At 39.4% G+C, this 21,899-nt stretch overlaps 2 protein-coding genes across 3 annotated transcripts; both read left to right on the forward strand.

The window, feature by feature from the left end:
* The first annotated feature begins 2,765 nt into the window (after positions 1-2,765).
* LOC125519658 (putative germin-like protein 2-2) lies at positions 2,766-3,680 on the forward strand. Its single transcript, XM_048684388.2, has 2 exons — positions 2,766-2,937; positions 3,026-3,680. Exons 1-2 carry the CDS (start codon positions 2,817-2,819, stop codon positions 3,559-3,561), a joined length of 657 nt encoding a protein of 218 aa, XP_048540345.2. The 5' UTR covers positions 2,766-2,816; the 3' UTR covers positions 3,562-3,680.
* Positions 3,681-13,876: 10,196 nt separating this feature from the next.
* LOC125526000 (putative germin-like protein 2-2) lies at positions 13,877-14,753 on the forward strand. 2 transcript variants are annotated; one of them, XM_087535840.1, is made up of 2 exons: positions 13,877-14,057; positions 14,128-14,753. In XM_087535840.1, the coding sequence occupies exons 1-2, from the start codon at positions 13,928-13,930 to the stop codon at positions 14,661-14,663; spliced, it is 666 nt and encodes a 221-aa protein (XP_087391966.1). In that variant the 5' UTR covers positions 13,877-13,927; the 3' UTR covers positions 14,664-14,753. The 2 variants fall into 2 exon arrangements, with proteins under 2 accessions (XP_087391966.1, XP_048546971.1); XM_048691014.2 differs by having other exon boundaries at positions 13,877-14,048.
* The last annotated feature ends 7,146 nt before the right edge of the window (positions 14,754-21,899 follow it).

Genomic DNA, 21,899 nt, shown 5'->3' on the forward strand with positions numbered 1-21,899 from the left:
GTTACGATATCAACTTGATATAACATTTGAACGAGACACTAGTGCTACCTTCCATGTCCCTTCGTCGCTCCCTTCCGAAGGGTGGCACAGGCGGTGCCCCCAACCACGAGTGGGTAGCGGCAGGGACGGCTCCTTTTCCCGCAGCGGCGTCCTCCACGAGCTGGTGAGCTCACGGGGGCGGGCAGCAGCCGGCACGACGTCGCGCCTTTTTGCGGTGGCGGGTGTGGTGAGGTGGGCCAGCTGGGAGGCATGGGCGGCTTGGCAGCTGCCTCGGAGCATGCTCGAGGGTAAAAGTCGGGGCGGCTCCCGATCTGGACACGACGATGGTCGTTAGGGCCGGGCTTGTGATGGGGTGGTCGGTGCTCGGGTTGGCAGTTTGACGCGGAGGTGCGCGGTAGGTGCGGTGGCATGTGCATGCAGTCGAGGTGGTAGTCCCAATCTAGGTCTGGATGGGTGGCGTCCGAGCTCTGTTTTCATGTGTGGGCTTCAGCGTTCGCGGCCAATGTGGAGCTCGGTTGTGGTGTCACGCTCGTTGGTGTTGACTCGCCTCCATGGTGGTGGTGTGAGTGAGGGCTCTCGGGTCGGCTGTCATGGTATGCTACTGCAAGTGCAGTGCAACTTCGGTCCGCTCTCTGTTCACTATAGTTGGGCCCCCTCCTTGGACTGGGGTAGGGGAAGGGGCTCTGGGCAAAGGTCTTGTTTCGATGGGGGTTAATAGATACCCGCGACGATGGCACTATGGCGCCCTCGTTTTTTTGTAGTTGTTGTCAAAGTCTTGGTGGTCGAGTTTTGAGTTGGCCAATGTGGGCATTGTTGGTTTTTGTTGTTGTTTTTTCTTTCTATGTGGTTTTGGTCTAGTTCCCCCGATATAACGGGACATTATATATTTTTGTTTTTCCTCTTAATGAATTTGGCATAGCTCCTACCTATCTATATCTATACCTATTAATACTAATACTAGTACTAATACCGATACCAATAAAATAAAGTGTGTTTCTCTGATTTTTTGATTCCTTCACACATGTTATTAATTTTAATTATTTCCTATGGATAAATTAAATTCGTCGGGGTCCATGCATGAGATTTTCTTTCGAGGTGATTCTGAACTGTATCAGCATGAACCAACGATAATATGGGTTTGAGAGCCGCAAAAATAAATTGGCACCGCAACTGAACCTCTACCATCGGCTGCGCCTACCTCAGCTCGCATCTTTCACGTTAAATACTGACCACCCAGGGAATCGGCAAACACACGGTGAGAATAGAGGAGAGCAGCATCCTCATGTTCGGCGCCAGACATAGATTGTGTGGGCTGAATACTATACTTAAACAGGTGGGACAATTAAAGAGAAGGATTGTGGGCTGCATAGAATATTTAAATGGGTGGGATAATTAAAGGAGGGATTGAACAGAAATTGCTTTTGGACGCCGAGCTCCATGGAAGCTTCAAAATGCAAAATTTAAAATACGTGAAAATTCGTATTTTTACATTTCGAAAAATCTGAAAAAATACAGACATACATGAAGGCATAATGCACACGTGTGTAAAATTTCACAACGAAATACGATGAAATGAGGGATGTGCAAAATGAACAAATCTAGGGGGTTTTAACAGATGATACTATTCATTCTTCTATATCGTGAATTTTTCTTTCTTGTACAGGCCGCATTTGAATGTATTTCATCCTGAAATTATACATACATACACCTCACATCCCTGTTTACTTGTACAAATTTTTTCAGATCTCTTTGAAACCGAAACTTTTGAGTTTTGATTTTTTCATAAATTCAGCCGCCATGAAGGCCGAGATCCAAAACGCCATACTGTCTTGAATGGCCACCACGAGAGTGCAAGAGAGGAGGCATGCGGAAGCGAGTTCGGCCCTATAGAAGCGAGAGCTAGTTTTGCATGCAACTTTATGGTCATACACGCATAGCTGGTTGAGGGATATTTTTTCAGGATGCGCAAGCTAGCTGATTGAGAAGTTCTTCTGAGATAATTGATCTATGCGATGTCCTACTAACTGAAAACGTTGATAAGGATCTGAGTAGTACATGGACAATATTTGTGTGGTCTTCACGTGTATGGTGTGTGTGTGCACTCTCTTTTTCTGAGTCATAATGTTAGATGCAACCTTACACCCAAAATGACTACAAAGTGAATGCTTTTAGGAAATTAGACCGTGATAATGCCATAACATTTTTAGTTTCTGAATGGCCTTTTAGAAGTCCTGATCTTATTCTCGCATATGTCCCAAAGTTCTTTTTATCTCTACCACATCGCCACAGCGTGATTATTAAGTCTTGCACTACTAGGGTGTGGCAATATGAGGACTTTTCTCCCTGTTGCAATGCACAGGTATTTACACTAGTATATCTTTAAAATAATGAATGCAGATAAATGGATTTTATCGGAAAAAGAAAGTTGTCCCGTTTCGACGTTAAGCGCGGGCCTACAGCTGTACCGGTGAGATCCATGTGGAGAGATGGCATTCTCTCTTGGATTCTTGGTCGATCGATGTGGATATGTACAGTCGACTTGTTCAACCATTGACTGATGTGATGTAAATAGGTAATCATGCATGCTAGTATTACTTTGATCCTGCCGTCCCATGCATATTATACATACACGCGCTCTGCAGGCTACCCACATCACAAAGACTTGTTCCTAACTTCCTACCCGACCATGTATATCATCTCCCTATAAATACAGCCTTCTCCACTCCTTAAACATCACACAATTGAAGCAGCATAGCAACCAATTCCAAAGCTCGACTGCTTGCTAATTTACTCTAGCGAGGAGAAAGCAAAGAGACATGGCCATTCGAGTGTTGCTCCTTGCAGGAGCTCTCCTGGTCCTTGCATGCTCGCATGGCGCCACGGCCTCCGACCCTAGCCTTCTCCAGGACTTCTGCGTTGCCGACAAGACGTCTCCAGGTACAACATGCACACCGATATACTCCATGGAATTGTAGCTAAGCGATCACCCATCTTTTATCTTATACGAATGCATTCACCCATGTAGCGCATCTCAACGGACTGGCTTGCAAAGCGGCAAAAGAGGTCGTCGTCCAGGACTTCTACTTCTCCGGTCTCCACGTGCCCGGCAATACAACCAACAAGCAGGGCTCTGCGGTGACCGCCGTCAATGTCGCGCAGATCGGTGGGCTGAACACCATGGGCGTCTCCCTCGTCCGCATAGACTACGCGCCGTTTGGCCTCAACCCTCCCCACACCCACCTGCGTTCCACCGAGATTTTGACCGTGCTGGAGGGCTGCCTACACGTTGGGTTCGTGACGTCGAACCCCGAGAACAAGCACTTTGACAAGGTTTTGAACAAGGGAGATGTGTTTGTGTTTCCTAAGGGCCTCGTCCATTACCAGTACAATAACAGGACGAGTAACGCGGTGGCCATTGCGGCGCTGAGCAGCCAGAACCCTGGAGTGATCACGATAGCCAACGCGGTGTTTGGAGCAGAGCCTTCCATCCCTGCTGGTATTACTACCAAAGCCTTCCAGGTTGAGAAGAGCACGGTGGATTGGATCCAAGCACAGTTCTAAGTTGTGTTCCCACGAGTGCGTTTGCTTGTCTATATATCAAGTCAATAGGTATATTTTGTGTAGTTTATATTATTCAACTTTGCATTACATTACATTATTTTTAGGGAGTGTATATTTGACGTTTGACTGAAAATCAATTGGACATCAGTCAAGTTTTCCAACCAATGAAGAACGACACTTGTATGTATTTGTGTGTCCCTTTTTTGTGCATCTCCGCTGTATGTATGTCATCAGGAGAAAGGCCAATCCTAATCGGGTTGGAACTATACCCGGTTTCAAACATATGTGAGCTACAACTATCGCAATACCACATCCAAGAAAAAGCCTACTGATCCATTGACATACCCTCTGTAGGTCTTGCATCATCAACGTACAGCCTACTTACAATCACAGTGATAAGTAAACTGCCATTAGAGTCTGCTGGTAACTTGCAGTCTACTCACAATGATATCTTAAAAGTTAAAGACTAGATACACAAAACTTACAGTCAAATTAGCACTGGAACTTCTACAATTACAGTGTATTTATGCATAATTTACACTAATATGTGTGATTATTACAGTAACATTATGACTGGAACTTGTCGAGTCTCAAAGACACCCATTTGCAGCGCCGAGTCATGAGTTGGTATGTATGTACGCGGGTTGGACTGGACCCATTTGCATTCTATGACAAGCAGGTGTAAAGCTTTGAAATTACAGTAAGAAAACCTTGCAAGTATAGTACCTCGTGCCATCTACGGATTATAGACACAACTGAACCAACATACACACTGCCTATCATACAGATGACCACACATTGAACCAACATACGCACCGCGCTATCCATAGTGTGAGCAGTTTAACATCTCTCTAATGCAAAAAAGCCTTCTTCTCCATCATTGTTAATTCACAGTCTGAAAGAAAGGATCAAACAAGAATTAGACCAATCATTAAGATATACAGCACAAAGGGAAGCAATTAACACTGAGCCAAAAAGCTGAAAATACATAGTACAAGAGACAGTGAATGATGTAGACGAGCACAGTAAATTAGGCAACCTGGAGCCAAAAGTACAACTAAAAAAGACTGGAAATCATGAACCTCTTTACTGTAAATTTGAAGTATAAAAAATAGAAGTGTTTACATCATCAAAGAAATCAGTAACAAGAAGTCTAGAACTTATCCACCCTGTTGAACTCGCAGAAAAACTATCATTAGCATACTTCTGTCCTTAAGTTCGGAATGTCAGCGCTTGAAAAATGGTCAACAACTTGAGTCCTTGCAGTCCATACTTCCATAATCTTGAATGTAAAGACACCACAATTGTGTGCCTGGTTTCACATGAATAAAGGAAGAAAACAAAAAAAATAAGATACCAACATGGGAGTAATAAAAGCATCCCAGAATCCTATAAAGTGTGTAATCCGTTCGAATAAAAGAAAATACCAGAGATAAATCTTAAAAGATAACAACACAGTGCCTTCAAAAGGGAAACAAATTTAGAAGCAAATTGATTAAAAATGTACTAGCAGATCACTAAACTGCAAGTGAAATTCAGAATGCTCATTAAAAGATGGATCAAGGAAAGCAAAGGCTCTTCCCTTCAAACAAACAAAGAAACAAAACCAATGTTTTCGAACGGTTATGGGGAAGTACAGCTGCAACTAGGAAGAGTAATATGAAGAATAATGTATATATTGTAAATGAGAAATAAAAAAGAAATGATAAAGACAAACACCAAAAAAGAAGGCAGAAATTAAATTACTTACATGGAGGGAATGAGAAATAAAAAGAAAGGGCAAAGACAAACACCAACAAGGAACCATGGAGTCAGAAATCCTTCAATTCCAATTGGGGAAAAGACGAATACCAAAGCCGCAACAACTAATTGGGGGAGAACCATGGAAGATCATACAAGAGACGATCCACAGGCTGAAAGTCCTTCAATTCCAATGTCTTTGCTCATGCCTAGTGCATTTCTTTGAGATCTAGAACCTGTAAAATCACAAGAATGAAAAGCAGAGATCGCAAATTCTTTCCATTTAACAGAGTGTATTGCACAGACCACTCTAGTTAAAAATCAAAGAAACTGGTCAGTTTTGTTTCAAAAGCACCAGGGCAAAAGAAGCTAAAATTTACAATAGCAAAACAATACTGAAATTACTATTATCAAGTTGCTGAAATTACTAGACAAGCAGAAATTCCTGTTCCTGTGCACAGCAAAGTTTCTGACACAAAGGTAGATTCAGTATATATTGACAACGTGAATAGAGGCAACACTACCCAACAAAGACAATATGAATTACAGCCTAATTACCACTGTAATGTTACTGAAATTACACTGTAATTGGGCTGACCGTAAATATTCTAGTAAAAATTGCACTGTGATTACCCATGGAAATTACACTATAACAACATCATAAATTATAGAGAATTTGCACTGTAATTATAGTAAAATAGCAGTGTGATTTACAGTGTAATTACCCTGAAAATTACACCATAATTACACTGTGATTACAAGTACACTGTAAGAACACTACAATTACAGTATGCTTACTCTGTAAGTTGAGAGGAAATTACACTGTAATTAAAATGAAATTACAATCTTGAAGCAGCTGTCAACTTAGACGCAACACTACCCAAAACATACAAAAAAAAGTTGATAAAATGGATACAAATACTACCAAACAAAGACAACCCACAAAGAAAAAGGTTCTAAAATGCTTGCAGATACAACATAGGCAACCCCCCCCCCCCCCCCCCCCAAATACTTTAATTGCATTGAAACTTCATTGTGATCTAGTGTAATTAACCTGAAAATACACTGACAAAAGCACTGTAATAACCTGAAATTAGATTGTAATTGCAGTGACTGTAAACTAAAAATCATAGAAGTTACAGCAAAAATTGCACTGTGGTTACCTCTAGAAATTACAGTGTCATTACTCTGTAATTTCAGAGGAAATTACACTGTAATTAAAATGAAACTACAGTTATGAAGTTGCCGTAACTTCGATGCAACTACTACCTAAGAACGCACACCCCAGCATCTAACAAAAAAAAGGTCAGCGAAATCAAACGCCCAGGCTAGCAGAAACAAAATCAACAGGGGAATTAGATCCACCGTTTCATCCATGCACCTATCACTGTAACATTGTAGTAGCAGGAAAAAATCGCTAGGAAAATCCACCACTAAGACTACACATACACCCACATCTACATCAAACACAAGGGAATCGAATCAAACCAGAAGATCTAGAAGAAATCCAACGGGGAAAGGGAGAAGACCCGGATAACGAACTAAAATCACACGACACTGGAGCGGAAATCAATCTGAAAGAAGAGGAGGATGAGTAGATTGGAATCACCATGGATGATGAGGAAATCGCCAAGAACTGCCTCCCTCTCTCATCTTTAACTCTCGCGAAGAAATGAGAAAGGGCAAGAATAAAAAAAAAGACAGAGAGCCAGGAGATAGGCAGTAACGGGTTGGCTGGGAAACGAAAGCGCGCCTGGTAACAGACACATAGAAAAACGTCCAAAAAAGCCAGCACCCAGCACGGACCTCAGCACGAGATCAAACGGCCAAAAATTTGAATGCAAACCAATTGTAAATCACTCGACTGTAAATTAGCAAAACCGTATTTTTATAACAGTGTAAGTCGAGGATATTGTGTCCTCACGGATGTATGTTTTTTCCTGTTTATTGTTGGTGTGTTTTTGGACACACCCATATTGACTATTTTTTTTCCATAGCTAAATTGCACCGTCTTGTGTATAATATTGATGTGTTGTGCGAGACATCCCTATTTTTTACTTCAAACGTAAATTGTTCTTTTCCTGTGTAACTAGCACAGTGGCACATCTTTTATTGTGATGAAATTGTTGAAAAATAATGTTTTTGATATTCTATTGCCAATGCTTAATTTAATATCATCAGAAAGCAAAATTATTAAAGGCCTCTTTGGCATGCAGGATTTTAAAACCATGCAAGTTCAAATAGAGGACTAGAAGCACAATAATTTTCTAAAAAAATATTGGGTTCAATAAATGTCAGGCCATAATAATAATAAGTACTCCATTTGTTCTGATATATATTGCAACGTAGATTTTTTTTTCAAAATCTAGCTTTGTAAACTTTGACCTAAGTTTGTAGAAAAAATTGTCAACATCTAGAAACCAAATCATTACCATTAGATCATGAAATATATTTCATATGGTATATATTGGGTATTGTATATATTGGTCAAAATTTATGAAATTTGACTTTTTGATAAAACCAAATCACATTATAGATTTTTTATGTTACTAAATACCTCAATATGATTTTTATTTTCTGCTATATTTTTTGAAATAAATATGACCGAACTAATGTGTATAGAAATATGGATATTACATTGGCTGCTTTCACATCATGTCATCATGTGTGCCTAGCTAGTACATCAGACCCGCTACAGAACCCTTTGAAATCCCTGATATTTTAGAAAATAAATGGTAAACCAAATGTTTTCTTAGGATAATATTTTGGGTTCTCGATTTGGTCTTCTAACTATTAAACCAGATAATTTTATCCATCAACTCTTCATACTCTGTATGTTTGTTTCTTGTAGTGGGTTTCGGTATTTAATTTTTTTTGACCAATGGCACCATTGTGTAAGCCACATCACACAACTTTTCATTTTTAAAATGGTTTTCAATATTAAAAAACAACTGCATGTTCTTGAAATCATGAGAAGTATAAAATAAATACAAATTTGACAAAATTCTCAAATGTGGTTTTCATTAAATCTCCATTTTTTAATTTATTCCAAATTTCTTATCGTCTGCTTTACCTATTGGTAAGGATTTTCGTAAATAAGATAAAAAAGTATAAGTATTTGAAATAATTTTTATGGAAACTTTTATGTGCGCACCACATAAGATAAAACTACCTTTGTAATAGTTAGATCCACTTCGAGGAACAAATTTACAAAATGTCAGGAGTTGGGGAGATCAAATATATATGCTTTAAGATGTTCATCATGGAGCCTGCACACTCACCCAATAGTTGAGAGAATAAAATTATCATTTCTTTTAGAACAATCACCACATAAATATAGGAATATTCGGGGAGTTCAAATTCTAATTTGATTCATGGTACAATAAGAGAGATATGTGGGTGAATAGTAGCTGATTTAATTGGGTTATGAATATAGCCAAACATCCCTTTCAACATTCAATTTTTTTTATCTCTGTATTCAATTTTATTTAGAATATGCCACAACACTTATGGGGGTATTTCAAGGCAGTGAGTACTGGATGCAACCCGAATCAGGAGGGTTCTCGATCACATATATGTATTGTTTTGCGATAAATTGGTAAATATATGACATATATGACTTTTTTGAGTAGTCAATCAGACAAATAAAATACTTCACATGTTATGCATTTAACAATGAGCCATAGAACACACATGATATTACGTAGACCAAAGAATTTTCCATGACATGAGGCTCCAATTCTTCTAAACACATATGCACCTGGCATGTTCCACTTGTTCTCAAGCAGCACCACAAGAAAGGGACAGATGAAGCTAGCTAGAAAATTAAAATATTTGGTTTGGAAGTTGCAGTGGCGCATGGAACTATGGAAGTACCATTCACATGGCTCCAGCTAGTGGTTCAGCCTCACATGTCAGTACTTTTTTCTTGAATCGTGTATGACTATGGTGGGAAAAACTCATGTGAAAAATCTATGCATGCAACCAAGGAAGTGATTATCTCAATCACAGAAAGAGGAAATTGTGATCTCTCATTTCCGCGGTTCCTCGCTCTGAAGCACACAGCAGCCACCAGGACCAGAAGTGGAGCCATGGCCGACCACTGGACAAAGATCATGGCATGTAGCTCGGCTTGTGCACATTAGATCGTGGTATTCATACCTATAATTATGTACATACATCGAGCCAAAGCGAATAGGCAATGGCTTATATGAGTCCACAATTCATATTAGATTGGTATGTTCAGTCAGGAGTGACGAATGTAATGAATAACATGTTGTAATGAATTCAACCTTTTTAATACAATATTAAAAAAATATTCTAGGTCTAGTAGATTAATTATCCCGTTTGTATACTAACTCGGCACTTTTTCTATAGGGTGATATTAGGACCTTAAGTTTAAGTTTTGATCGTGGCATTTTTAATTGGAATAAAATACTATGCTTTCCCTGGTCTGGTCATTACATTTGTTATTTGTAGATTAAGTCACCAATTAACTTGTGTGTGATGCTATATAAGGAGTGTTGAATAAAGTTTTTTAATTGTGGCATCTTTTTCCAATGAAATAAAAGGTTCATTTTAAAAATAGTTACTTATTTGGAGTAATGTTATATTAGGATGCTGACTTAAAGTTCTAATTTTATTGTGTCCTGATTAGTCATCTGTATACAATATTCCTAAAAAAGGTTTCACATAATCACATGTAGATGTAACAATAAGCATTAATTTCTTTTATTTATGTCGATGATGATGCTGAACACCATTGATGGACTTGTGAGCAGATGCGGACATCATGCTAGACCAATCAGAATCCTTGTCCAGCACAAATTGTTTTTAGTCTACATGAGAAGTAGTACTCGATTATTATATTCCGAATAAGTAGTACTCAGTTTAGCTAATAGCGTTCTTTCTTTAGGGTCAAGTGTGTCTTTCCTCATTAATCATGTAGTTCAGATACATGAGATGCAACTAAAAGAGAGATACGTGAGATGTGGTAGTTTTTTTTAGTTTTCTTTGAAAGGGCGTGAGATCTAGTAGTTTTTTCTTTTGCTTTTTAAGGGACACATAGATAGATGTAAGGTGCATACGCCAAGACACAAGCGTTCATACAGTACAGACACAAGCAATCATACATACGCGTATACGCTCACTCTTATAAAGGCACACACGCACATCCTACCCCTATGACCCCTATGAGTATCTCTGAGAGACTGAGCCGGCATATCATCTTGAGATTTACGAAGTCACCGTAGGCCTCGTCGTCGATAGGAACGTCTCCTCCCACTGAAAGTGCATCGCCAGAAATCCTAAAATAAATCCAGGAATAATGCGAGCACCAGGACTTGAACCCTGATGGGCTGGGGATACCAGGGTCCCTCTAACCATCGAATCACAGGTTGGTTCGCTTCTTTTAGCTAATTGAGTCATACATGTAGAGTACATTTCCTATCTAATTGTGAGTTTGCGGTCTAGTAGTGTGGCTACATAAATCTAATGGTTATACTTTATTGGTCCACCAAATTAATGGTCGGATGTCTCTAATTTTTGTGGGATTTTCTAGCCTATTTTTCATTTTCCTGGTTAGCAAGCCTAGTACTTTTGATATAGAAGATGTGTTGGCACGAAGGAGCCAACAAACATCCATCCGATAAGCCCCTTGTACATGCATCTAAAAATAAAAAGAAGAAGGATGATGATGATGTAGCAACCGTATTTGTGCTAACAAATAAAACCACCTATTTAATCATAGGATAATGCATTATCAATATGCCAAAATTCAAAAGTTGAGGAATAATCACAAGAAAATAATCTTGAGAATCGCTACCATTTAAAAACTTCAGAATTACTGTTTAGGAGAAGCTCACCGGCGAATGCTCTCATCCAAGTGTTTGGAGCCATCCACTAGTAGAAAACGGAGTTTTAAAACCGATTTGTAAGGGCCTTTAGTGCGGCACTAAAGGGTGGAGACTAAAGACCCCCCCTCCCCTTTAGTACCGGTTCAGCACGAACCGCCACTAAAGGCCCACCATGTGGTGTGAGCTCGCGTCGTGGTATGGGGGACCTTTAGTACCGGTTGGTACTAAAGGTATTTTTTTGAAATTATTTTTTTGAAAATTTTGAATTTTTTTTGTTCTTTTTTCAATTTTCTGAATTATTTGATGATTTAGTCTCTAATCACCCCTCTTAACTGCTCAAGTGTTGATCACTCATTCCACATCGTCTAACTTCCCGACCGGTCACCCATCCTCTCACTCCCCCAGCCCGAGCACGCTTAACTTCAGAGTTTTATTCCCCCTACTTTCCAAGTCTGCACTTGTTGTTTTCCTGATAAATGTAAGCTGTCAATCCTATTAACCCTTAGCGGTTTAGCTTGAGCATTAGGTCACACGTTTCACCGTTTGAGTTTGAAACTATTATTCTAAAAAACAGTAATTATTTAGTAACATTAATATTTCTTGAATAAGTTTGACCATAGTTTGACCAGATTTGACCAAAATTCAAAAAATTGAAATAATTATTTAGTAACACTAATATTCTTGACTAATTATGTAGTAACATTAATACTTCTTGAATAAGTAGTTTGACCAGATTTAACCAAAATAAAAAAAGCTGAAATTTGAGCATATCTTTTTTTCCTTTTGGAATTTGAGGATTCTAAAAAATTGCAAACATGCCATAGGATGTCAAAATCGGATGCGGATTTTCGTGCTGAATTTTTTGATATATTATACGTTTTTTTCCGACATCGTATGCAAAAGTTATAGCCGTTTTACATTTTCCCTACACTTTGCAAAACATGTCCAAATTTAAGTTTTCAAATTTTCCTAACTAGTAGATGTAGTAATATAACTACCTCTCGAATGATTTTATTTTTTGAAATTTTTATCATTTTCTTTTGATTTTTTCAAAACTGAAATGGTGATACACCCCGGGGGGGGGGGGGGGGGGGGTAGAGTTTGAAAATTTCCCTATAGTCCCGGTTTGTGTCTCCAACCGGGACTATAGGTCAGACCCCTTTAGTCCCGGTTCATGGCACGAACCGGTACTAAAGGTTAGCCCTTTAGTACCAGTTTGTGCCACGAACCAGTACTAAAGGTGATCGTGGGGCCCCAGCCTAACGCCAGCCTGCCACCACCCCTTTAGTACCGGTTCGTGGCACGAACCGGTGCTAAAGGTTCAACACGAACCGGCATTAATGCATAGTCGTTCGAACCGGCATTAATGGTACCATTAGTACCGGGTCAAAATCAAACCGGGACTAATGTGTCTCACATTAGGTCCTTTTTCTACTAGTGATCTCCTCTAACCAAGAATGAGCTTTTGGCAGTCAATCTTCATCTTCTACATGTTCTTCTACCAAGTAGATACTGAAGTCGATATTTTTCCAAAAGATTGTTCTTCATGGTCTCTCCCTTGTGTACCTTATTTAGAGTCTCGTGGAGATGTATATAACACAGAGTTTGTGCTCATTCACTGAACACTAGCTAAGCAACTTTAATCAGCCTTTGCATGCACATATATCATTACAACCTGATGACGATGGACAAGTTGTAACTAAAGATGCTCATGCTACTGTAGAAGTGCTTAGTAGTACTAGCGGCACAAAATAGCTACCAGTGGCAGGCGTCAGGCCCGTCATTGGTATTTAGGTTAACAGTGGCGGGCATGGAGTACCGCCCACCACTTGGTATTCTAAATACCAATGATGGACAATATTTTGGGCCCCTATTTAGGTTACCAATGGCGGGCATAATTTTGTGCCCGCCACTGCTAAGGTTTACTAGAACCCGCAGTGAATCCCGATGGGCCAGGAAAGCCTACACCCACCGGGTCGCCGCCATCCATGTGTGTATGGGATGTCCATGACATAGCCAGCATAGCCTCATTGTCATTGTAGCGGACGCCACTAACGAGCCTGGCGTCGTTTTAGCCAGCCAGTGCCAACGAGCCCCGCTAGTTGTTGTCACGGCGGTGTTCACAGCAGGATCAGGCAGCCACTGAATGGAATGAACATCATATCAATTTCACATTCACAACGAGTAATGTTTTGATTTCACATTTCATTACTATGACCATTCACAGGGAACATGCAACAATAGCAAATATAGATCAAACAACTCTGTGGATTTTGAAACAAGTTCTGGATTAACTGAATTAGTAGCAGCGGCAACCTAGCATCAATGTATTTTAAAAGAACATAAAACCTAGATGCAATTACATACCGTTCCCTTTAGATTCTTGCCGTAGAAGGATCGCATGTTCTCTTGGATTCTTGGTCAATCGATGTAGATATGTACATGTGACTTGTTCAAGCATAGATTGATGTGATGTAATCATATATGCGATATATTAATTCGATCCTGCCGTCCCATGCATATTATACATACACACATGCGTAGCAGGCTGTCCAGATATAAACACGCGCTCTGCAGGCTGCCCACATCACAAAGACTTGTTCCTACACCCAACCATGTATATCTAGACATACATATATGCATGGCAAGATCTCCCTATAAATACTAGCCTTCTTCACTCCTTCAACATCGCCCAATCCAAGCAGCATAGCAACCAATTCCAAAGCTCGACTGCTTGCTAATTTACTCTAGCGAGGTGAAGAAAGAGAGACATGGCCATTCGAGTGTTGCTCCTTGCAGGAGCTCTCCTGGCCCTTGCGTGCTCGCATGGCGCCACCGCCTCCGACCCCAGCCTTCTCCAGGACTTCTGCGTCGCCGACAAGACGTCTGCAGGTACAATACGCATACTGCTATATTTAGTTGAGCAACCACCCATCTCGGTTATCTTATACGAATGCATCTACCCACACAGTACGTGTCAACGGACTGGCTTGCAAGGCCGCCAAAGAGGTCGTCGTCGAGGACTTCTACTTCTCCGGCCTCCACGTGGCCGGCAATACGACCAACAAGCAGGGCTCCTCGGTGACCGCCGTCAATGTAGCGCAGATCGGCGGGCTGAATACCATGGGTGTCTCCCTCGTCCGCATCGACTACGCCCCGTTTGGCCTTAACCCTCCCCACACCCACCCGCGTTCCACCGAGATCCTGACCGTGCTAGAGGGCTGCCTCCACGTCGGTTTCGTGACTTCGAACCCCGAGAACAAACACTTTGAGAAGGTTCTCAACAAGGGAGATATATTCGTGTTCCCTAAGGGCCTCGTCCATTACCAGTACAATAATGGCACGACCCATGCAGTGGTTCTTGCGGCGTTGAGCAGCCAGAACCCTGGAGTGATCACGGTAGCCAACGCGGTGTTTGGAGCGGAGCCTTCCATCCCGGTTGGTATTACTACCAAGGCCTTCCAGGTGGAGAAGAACACGGTGGATTGGATCCAAGCACAGTTCTAAGTATGTGTTCCCACGAGTATGTTTGTTTGTCTGTCGAGTCGATCGGTACTATTTTATTTAGAATATTCAAATTGGCATTGTATTACATTCTTTTTATAACATTGTAAGTCGAGGATATTGTGTCCTCATGGATGTATGTTTTTTTTCTATTTAATGTTGATGTGTTGTGGGACATACCCCTATTGACTATTTTTCCCCATTGGTAAATTGTACTATCTTGTGTAATATTAATGTGTTGTGGGAGATATCATTATTTTTTATTTCAACAGTAAATTGTTATTTTCATGCTTACCTAGCACGGCGGTCCTTGCAAATGCGAGGGCGCCGCCTTTATTGTTATGAAACCGTTGGAAAAATAATGTTTTTGATATTATATTGCCAATGTTAAATTGAATATCATAAGAAATCAAACCTATTAAGGCCTCCTTGGTATGTAGTATTTTAAAACATAGGTATTTAATGCAAGTTCAAATAGAGGACTAGCAAGCACACTAATTTTGTAAACTCTTTTTTGGTTCAGTAAATGTCAAGCATAATAATAAGTACTCCATTTGTTTCGAAATATATTGCACATTACTCCCTTTGTCCCAAAATTCTTGTCTTACATTGTCTAGATACGGATGTATCTTCCGTATCTAGACAAATGTAGGACAAGAATTTTGGGACGGAGGGAGTAGATTTTTGCAAAATCCAACTTTGACCTAAGTTTGTAGAAAAAGTTGTCAACATCTACAAAGCCAACTCATTACCGTTAGATCATGAAATATATTTCATATGGTATATATTATGTATTTTATATGTTGGTCAAACTTTATGAAACTTGACTTTTCAGAAAACCAAATCCCACTATATTATGCAACTGAGTAAGTAGAATTATGATTTCTTATGGCACTAAATACTTCAATATGATTTTTATTGTGCATTATATTTTTGAAATAAATATGACCAAACTAATCTATATAGAAAGATGGATATCACATTGGCTGCTCTCACATCATGTCGTTACGTGCACCTAGCTAGTACATTGAACCCTCTAAAGACCATTTTGAAATCATTGATGTTTTTAGAAAACAAATGGTAAACCAAAGGTTTTCTTAGGATAAATATTTTTTTGGACATTATACTATTTTTTGGTTCTCGGTTTGGTCTTCTAACAATTAAACCGGATAATTTTATCCATCAACTCTTAATACTATGTATGTATGTTTCCTCTAGTTGTTTCACCGTTTAATTTTCTTGACCGACATGGCACCTTTGTGTAACCCACATGACACAACTTTTAAGGTCTAAAATGGTTTTCAATATTAAAAAACAACCATATGTTCTTAAATCATGAAAAGTATAAAAGAACATACAAATTTGACAAAATTCTCAAAGGTGATTTTCACGAAATCTCCATGTTTTAAATTTCTTCTAAATTACTTATCATTTCATTTACATTTTGGTAGTTTAGAAAATATTAATATTTCAAATAATTTTTGAAGGAAACTTTTTTGTGTGCACCACATAAGATAAAACTACCTTTGTAATAGTTAAAGCCACTTTGAGTGAGAAAATTTACAAAATGTCAGGAGTTTAGTGGTCAAATATATCTGATTTAAGATGTTCGTCATGTAGCCTGCACTTGGCCAATAGTTGAGAGAATAAAATTATCATTTCTTTTAGATCAATCACCACATAAATATAGGAATATTACTATATTAGGGTAGTTCAAATTCTAATTTCATCCATGGTTCAATGAGAGAGATATGTGGGTGAATAGTATCTCATTAATTGGGTTCTGAGTATGCCCAAACATCTCTATCAACATTGAATCTGTCTTATTTAATTATTTATTTTATCTCTGTATTGAATTCGAATTTTATATTGGTACACACACATATGTCGTATCAATATGGTGATTTTATTTAGAATATGCCACAACTTTTATGGGGGTATTTCAAGGCAGTGAGTACTGGATGCAACCCGAATCAGAAGAGTTCTCGATCACATATATGTATTGTTTAGCAATTAAATTGGTAAATACATGACATATTTGAATTTTTAGTGGTCAATCAGAAAAATAAAATGCTTCACATGTTATACATTTAACAATGAGCCATAGAACACACATGATATTACATAGACCAAAGAGTTTTCCGTGAAAAGAGCGTCCAATTCTTCTAAACAAATATACACTTGGCATGTTTCCACTTTTTCTCAAGCAACACCACAATAAACAGAGATGTGAATCTAGTTAGAAAAATTAAAATATTTGGGTTGGAAGTTACAGTGGTGCATGGAAGTGCCATTCACATGGCCCCAACTAGCACTCCATCCTCACATGTTAGTACTTTGTTCTTGAATCATGTATGTCCATGGTAAGAAAAACTCATGTGAAAAATATATGCACACAACCAAGGAAATCACGATCTGAATAACAGAAAGAGGAAAATGTGATATATTTCCATGATTCCTCACTCTGAAGCACACAAAGAGGAAAATGTGTGCGGGACAAAGATCATAGCATGTAGCTTGACATGTGCACATTAAATCGTGGTATTCATACCTAGATGCATGGACACACATTGAGCCAAGTCGAATTGGCAATGCCTCGTATGAAATCACAATTCATATTCGATCGCTATGCTGAGCAAGGACCGATGAATGTAAAGAACAATATGTCATAATAAATTCAACCTTTTAAATAGAATATTAAAAAAAGATTCTAGGTCTTGTAGATTAATTATCCAGTTTTGTATACTGACTCAGCAATTTTTCTATAGGATATGTGATATTAGGACCTTGAGTTAAAGTTTTCTTCGTGGCATTTTTAATTGTAATAATACTATGATTTCCCTCATCTCGTGATTAAATATGTTGTTTGTAGATTAAGTCACCAATTAATGTGTGTGATGCTATACAAGGAATGTTGAACTAACGTTTTTAATCGTGGCATATTTTTCCAATGAAATAAATGGTTACATTTTATAAAAGTAATTACTTATTTGGAGTAATGTTATATTAGGATGTTCACTTAAAGTTCTAATTTTATTGTGGCCTCATTAATTATTTGTATGCAATATTCCTAAAAAGGGTCTCATACAATCTCATGTATATGTAACAATAAGATCATACTTCATCTATATATGCTGATGATTGGACTTGTGAGCACATGCGGACATCATGCTAGACCAATCAAAGTTCTTGTCCTGCATAAATTTTTAAAATTTTCTATGTAAGAAATAGTACTCAATTTTTTTTGAATAAGTAGTACTCAATTTAGATATGCCTGTAGCCAAGTGTACTGTTCTTTTTTTAGGGTCAAGTGTTTCTTTCCTAATTAATCATTATAGTTGAGATACGTGAGATGCAACTACAAAAAATATATGTGAGATGTAGTAGTTCAACTACAAAAAAGATATGTGAGATGTAGTAGTTCATTCGTTTTCATTGGAAGGGACGTGAGATCTAGTAGCTTTTTTTTTGTTCTTGTAGTTCTTTATTTTAGCTAATCGAGTTTTGGGTCCACCAGTGTTGTTACATGTAGTTATGTAAATCTAATTGTTACATTTCATTGGTCCACCAAATTAATTGTTCGGATGTCTCTAATTTTTTTGGGATCTTCTAGCCTATTTTCCTTTTTTCTAGATAGACCATCAAGTACTTCTAATAATATACAATAAAGATAGATGTGTTGACAGGACGGATCCCATAAACATGCTTCCAATAAGCTCCTTGTACATGCATCTAAAAATAAAAAATAATCATAAGAAGGATAATGATGTAGTAACCTTATATGTGCTAACAAATAAGATCACCTATTTAAATATACCAAAATGCAAAAGTTGTAGAATAATCTTGAGTCGCTCCCATTTAAAAACTTCACAAGTACTATTTAGGGGAATATTACATTTTTTAAGTTCACCGGAGAATGCTCCAACGCAAGTGTTTGGAGCCATCTAGATCTCCTCTAACGAAGCATGAACTTTTGGGTTGTAAATCTTCATCTTCTCCATTTTCTTCTCCTAAGTAGATAATGAAGTCGATATTGCATGTTTCCAAAAGATTGTTCTTCACGGTATCTCCCTTGTGTACCTTATTTAGATTCTTGTAGAGATGTATAACACAGAGTTTGTGCTCATATTCACTAAACACTAGCTGAACAACTTTAATCCGCCCTAGCATACACATACATCATTACAACATGATAACAAGTTGTAACTAAAGATGCTCATGCTACTATAGAACTGCTTAGTAGTATTAGCGGCACAAAATAGCTACGAGTGGCGGGTGGCTTGCCCGCCACTCGTATTTAGGTCACCAGTGGCGGGCTTGAAGTACCGCCTGCCACTGGTAATCTAAATACCAATGGTGGATGTTATTTCGGTCCTGCCACTAGTATTTGGGTTACCAATGGTGGATGTAGGTTTGTACCCGCCACTGGTATTAAGGTTTACTGGAACCCAAAAGAAAAGCCCAATGGGTCGGGAAAGTCTGCACCCACAGGGTTGCCACTATCCATGTACGATAGGCGTCCATGACGTAGCCACCATAGCCTCATCTTTGTTGTAGCAGACACCACCAATGAGCCCGACGTCGTTGTAGCCAGCCACTCCCGACGATTGTTGTCGGTGTCCACAGCAAGATCTAGCAGCCGCTGACCAGCATGAACATCATATCAATTTAACATTCACAATGAGTAATGTTTCGATTTCTCAATTATTTCAAAAATTAATACCATGTCCATTCACATGGAACAGGCAACAGTAGCAATATAGATCAAAGAAATCCATGTGAATTTTCATAACAAGTTTTGTTAACTGAATTACTAGCAGCAGCAATCTATTTCATCAAAAAACTAAAACTAGATGCAATTACATGTCTTTCCCTTTAGAAAGGACTTTGGCGTGGAGGGATCGCACCTCTGCTGGATCTTTTTTGAACCGGGCGTTATCCCTTTCCATTGCAAACAACGGAAATACAACCAGTTCCGAATACAGAGACAGGAAGAGGGAAAGAGGTAAGGCGAGTTCAAGCATTACCAGGAAACCCACTGCCACTCGGGTCGCCATCGACCCGAACGCTGTGGGGCAAAAACCTGGTAACACCTACAGTTATCAAATAACTAAGTCCCACGACACCCAGAGAGGGTTACATGCCAACACACCAAAAGTATCATCAAATCGAAAGAGGGGAAACTACTATGAGGAAGATGGCCCTCCCAACAGAACACTTCATTTCGTCCTGTCCTCAACGCAGTGTACCTCCACCACGATCTTCACGCTCCTCCAATTGGCTGGGCAGTGGTCCCGCAAAGTCTCATCAGCTGCATCATGCTGGCCCTGATCATCTCGGCACCTGAGCGAAGCTTGTCAGCGTCATCACCCTTCTGCAGTCCTGTCCAATACAAAAGAAAGGAGCATATAGAGAACACAATTTCAAAAGGAGACTTAATTTGCTTTTTCTCAAAGGTAGCCTTATTGCGAGCAAGCCAGATCGGCCAGCAGGTGGCAGCAAGACCAACAGTATAAAACTTATCCCCTCCTGGAAGAAAGGAATAGCACCAAGCAAAGAATTGCCAATAGTTATCAGGACACTTATCGGTACCAATAGCCACCCCAATAGATCACCACACGACCCTAGCGACCGAACAAGTAAAGAACAAGTGCTGGGAAGTCTCAATTTCGTTACAGAATGAACAAACAGGGTTCCCAGGCCAATTCCTATGACGCATCACCTGTCTAGTCAGCACCGCATCTTGCGAAAGTTGCCACATAAATTTTTTAATCTTGAGTGGAATTTTAGCCTTCCAAATCCATTTATATTGGCACCCACTGAGGGGTTTCTCCAGCAACTTATAAACAGATTTGGTACTAAATTTACCATTCTGGTACAAGCTCCAAACCACACGATCCTCTTTGTCAGTTAAAGGAAGTTTATTAAATGTATCCAAAACAACCCCCCATTGCTCAGACAGCACAGGAGTGAGCCCTTTTCCTAAAAAAGGAAGCACCCACATTCAACATTTGTTTGATAGTACATTCAGGAATATTGCAAATGTCAAAGAGTTGAGGGTAATGCTCCTTAAACGGAAGCAGACCGTTAATGGAGTCACTCCATACCCTGGCAATGTTTCCAAACTCGATGTTGATCTTTCTACCAGTCATGTAAACTTCCTTGACTTTCAGCAAGGCTTTCCAACAGGGAGAGTCAGAAAACCTTGGGACAACATCGGCTACCATTCTATTCCGCAAGTAACGAGCACGAACGATGTCTTGCCACAACCCACTTTGTGTCTCAAGCTTCCACCACCATTTCACCATCAGACTAATGTTCTGTTTGCACAGGTCTTTGATACCTAGACCACCCTTTTCTTTGGATCTGCAAATCCTGTTCCATCTCACAAGATAGTATCTCTTTTTTTGGTACAACCTTGCCAGAAGAATCTTCTTCTATGTTTATCCAATCTCTCAATGAACGTTTTGTTCATCAGCCACATGGACATATGGTACAAGGATATCTGAGTGACAACAGAGTCAACTAAAGTGTGTCTCCCTCCCATGGAGGCAGCATTACCTACCCAAGCATCAAACCTTTTCAAATATTTGCAAACAATGAACTCCCAATCGGAGTTTCTCAAGGTAGTATAGCTAACAGGCATGCCCAAATATTTAACGGGGAAGCTGCCTATATCACAATTGAAGAGGTCGGCATATTGCTTAATCACAGCATCGTCTCCCCCAACAGTCATAATTTCACTTTTTTTGAAAATTAACTTTCAACCCGGACATCATTTCGAACATATACAACAACAACTTCAGGTTGACTGCTTTATCGATGTCATGCTCAAGACAAATAATTGTGTCATCCGCGTACTGAAGTACCGCAACTCCATTAGGGATCAGGTCCACAGCTAAGCCAACCAGCAACTTATTACGCTGAGCATTTTTTATCATCTTCGTGAGGCATTCGGCAGCTAAGTTAAACAAGAATGGGGAGTGAGGGTCGCCTTGTCGCACCCCTTTCGCACTTTGGAAGTACGCCCCCACACTGTTATTTAACTTGATGCTAAACGTGCCATTCCGAAGGATCTGATTAATCCATCCACACCAGGTATCATTGAATCCCTGCAGCTTGTGGCATTCTAATAGGAACTCCCAGTTAACCTTATCATACGCTTTTTCAAAATCCAGTTTCAACACCACCCCAACCTTTTTCTTCACATGTGTGTAATTAAGGATTTCATGGAGTGAA

This window comes from Triticum urartu, chromosome 7A, assembly GCF_056163025.1.
Source record: "Triticum urartu cultivar PI428250 chromosome 7A, HENAU_Tu73, whole genome shotgun sequence".
NCBI classification, from domain to species: Eukaryota; Viridiplantae; Streptophyta; class Magnoliopsida; order Poales; family Poaceae; genus Triticum; species Triticum urartu.

Coding starts and splice junctions, on each gene's coding strand:
- LOC125519658 (XM_048684388.2), top strand. CDS start 2,817: ATGGCCATTCGAGTGTTGCTCCTTGCAGGAGCTCTCCTGGTCCTTGCA. Junction 2,938..3,025: donor TGCCGACAAGACGTCTCCAG/GTACAACATGCA, acceptor TCACCCATGTAG/CGCATCTCAACGGACTGGCT.
- LOC125526000 (XM_087535840.1), top strand. CDS start 13,928: ATGGCCATTCGAGTGTTGCTCCTTGCAGGAGCTCTCCTGGCCCTTGCG. Junction 14,058..14,127: donor GACGTCTGCAGGTACAATAC/GCATACTGCTAT, acceptor CTACCCACACAG/TACGTGTCAACGGACTGGCT.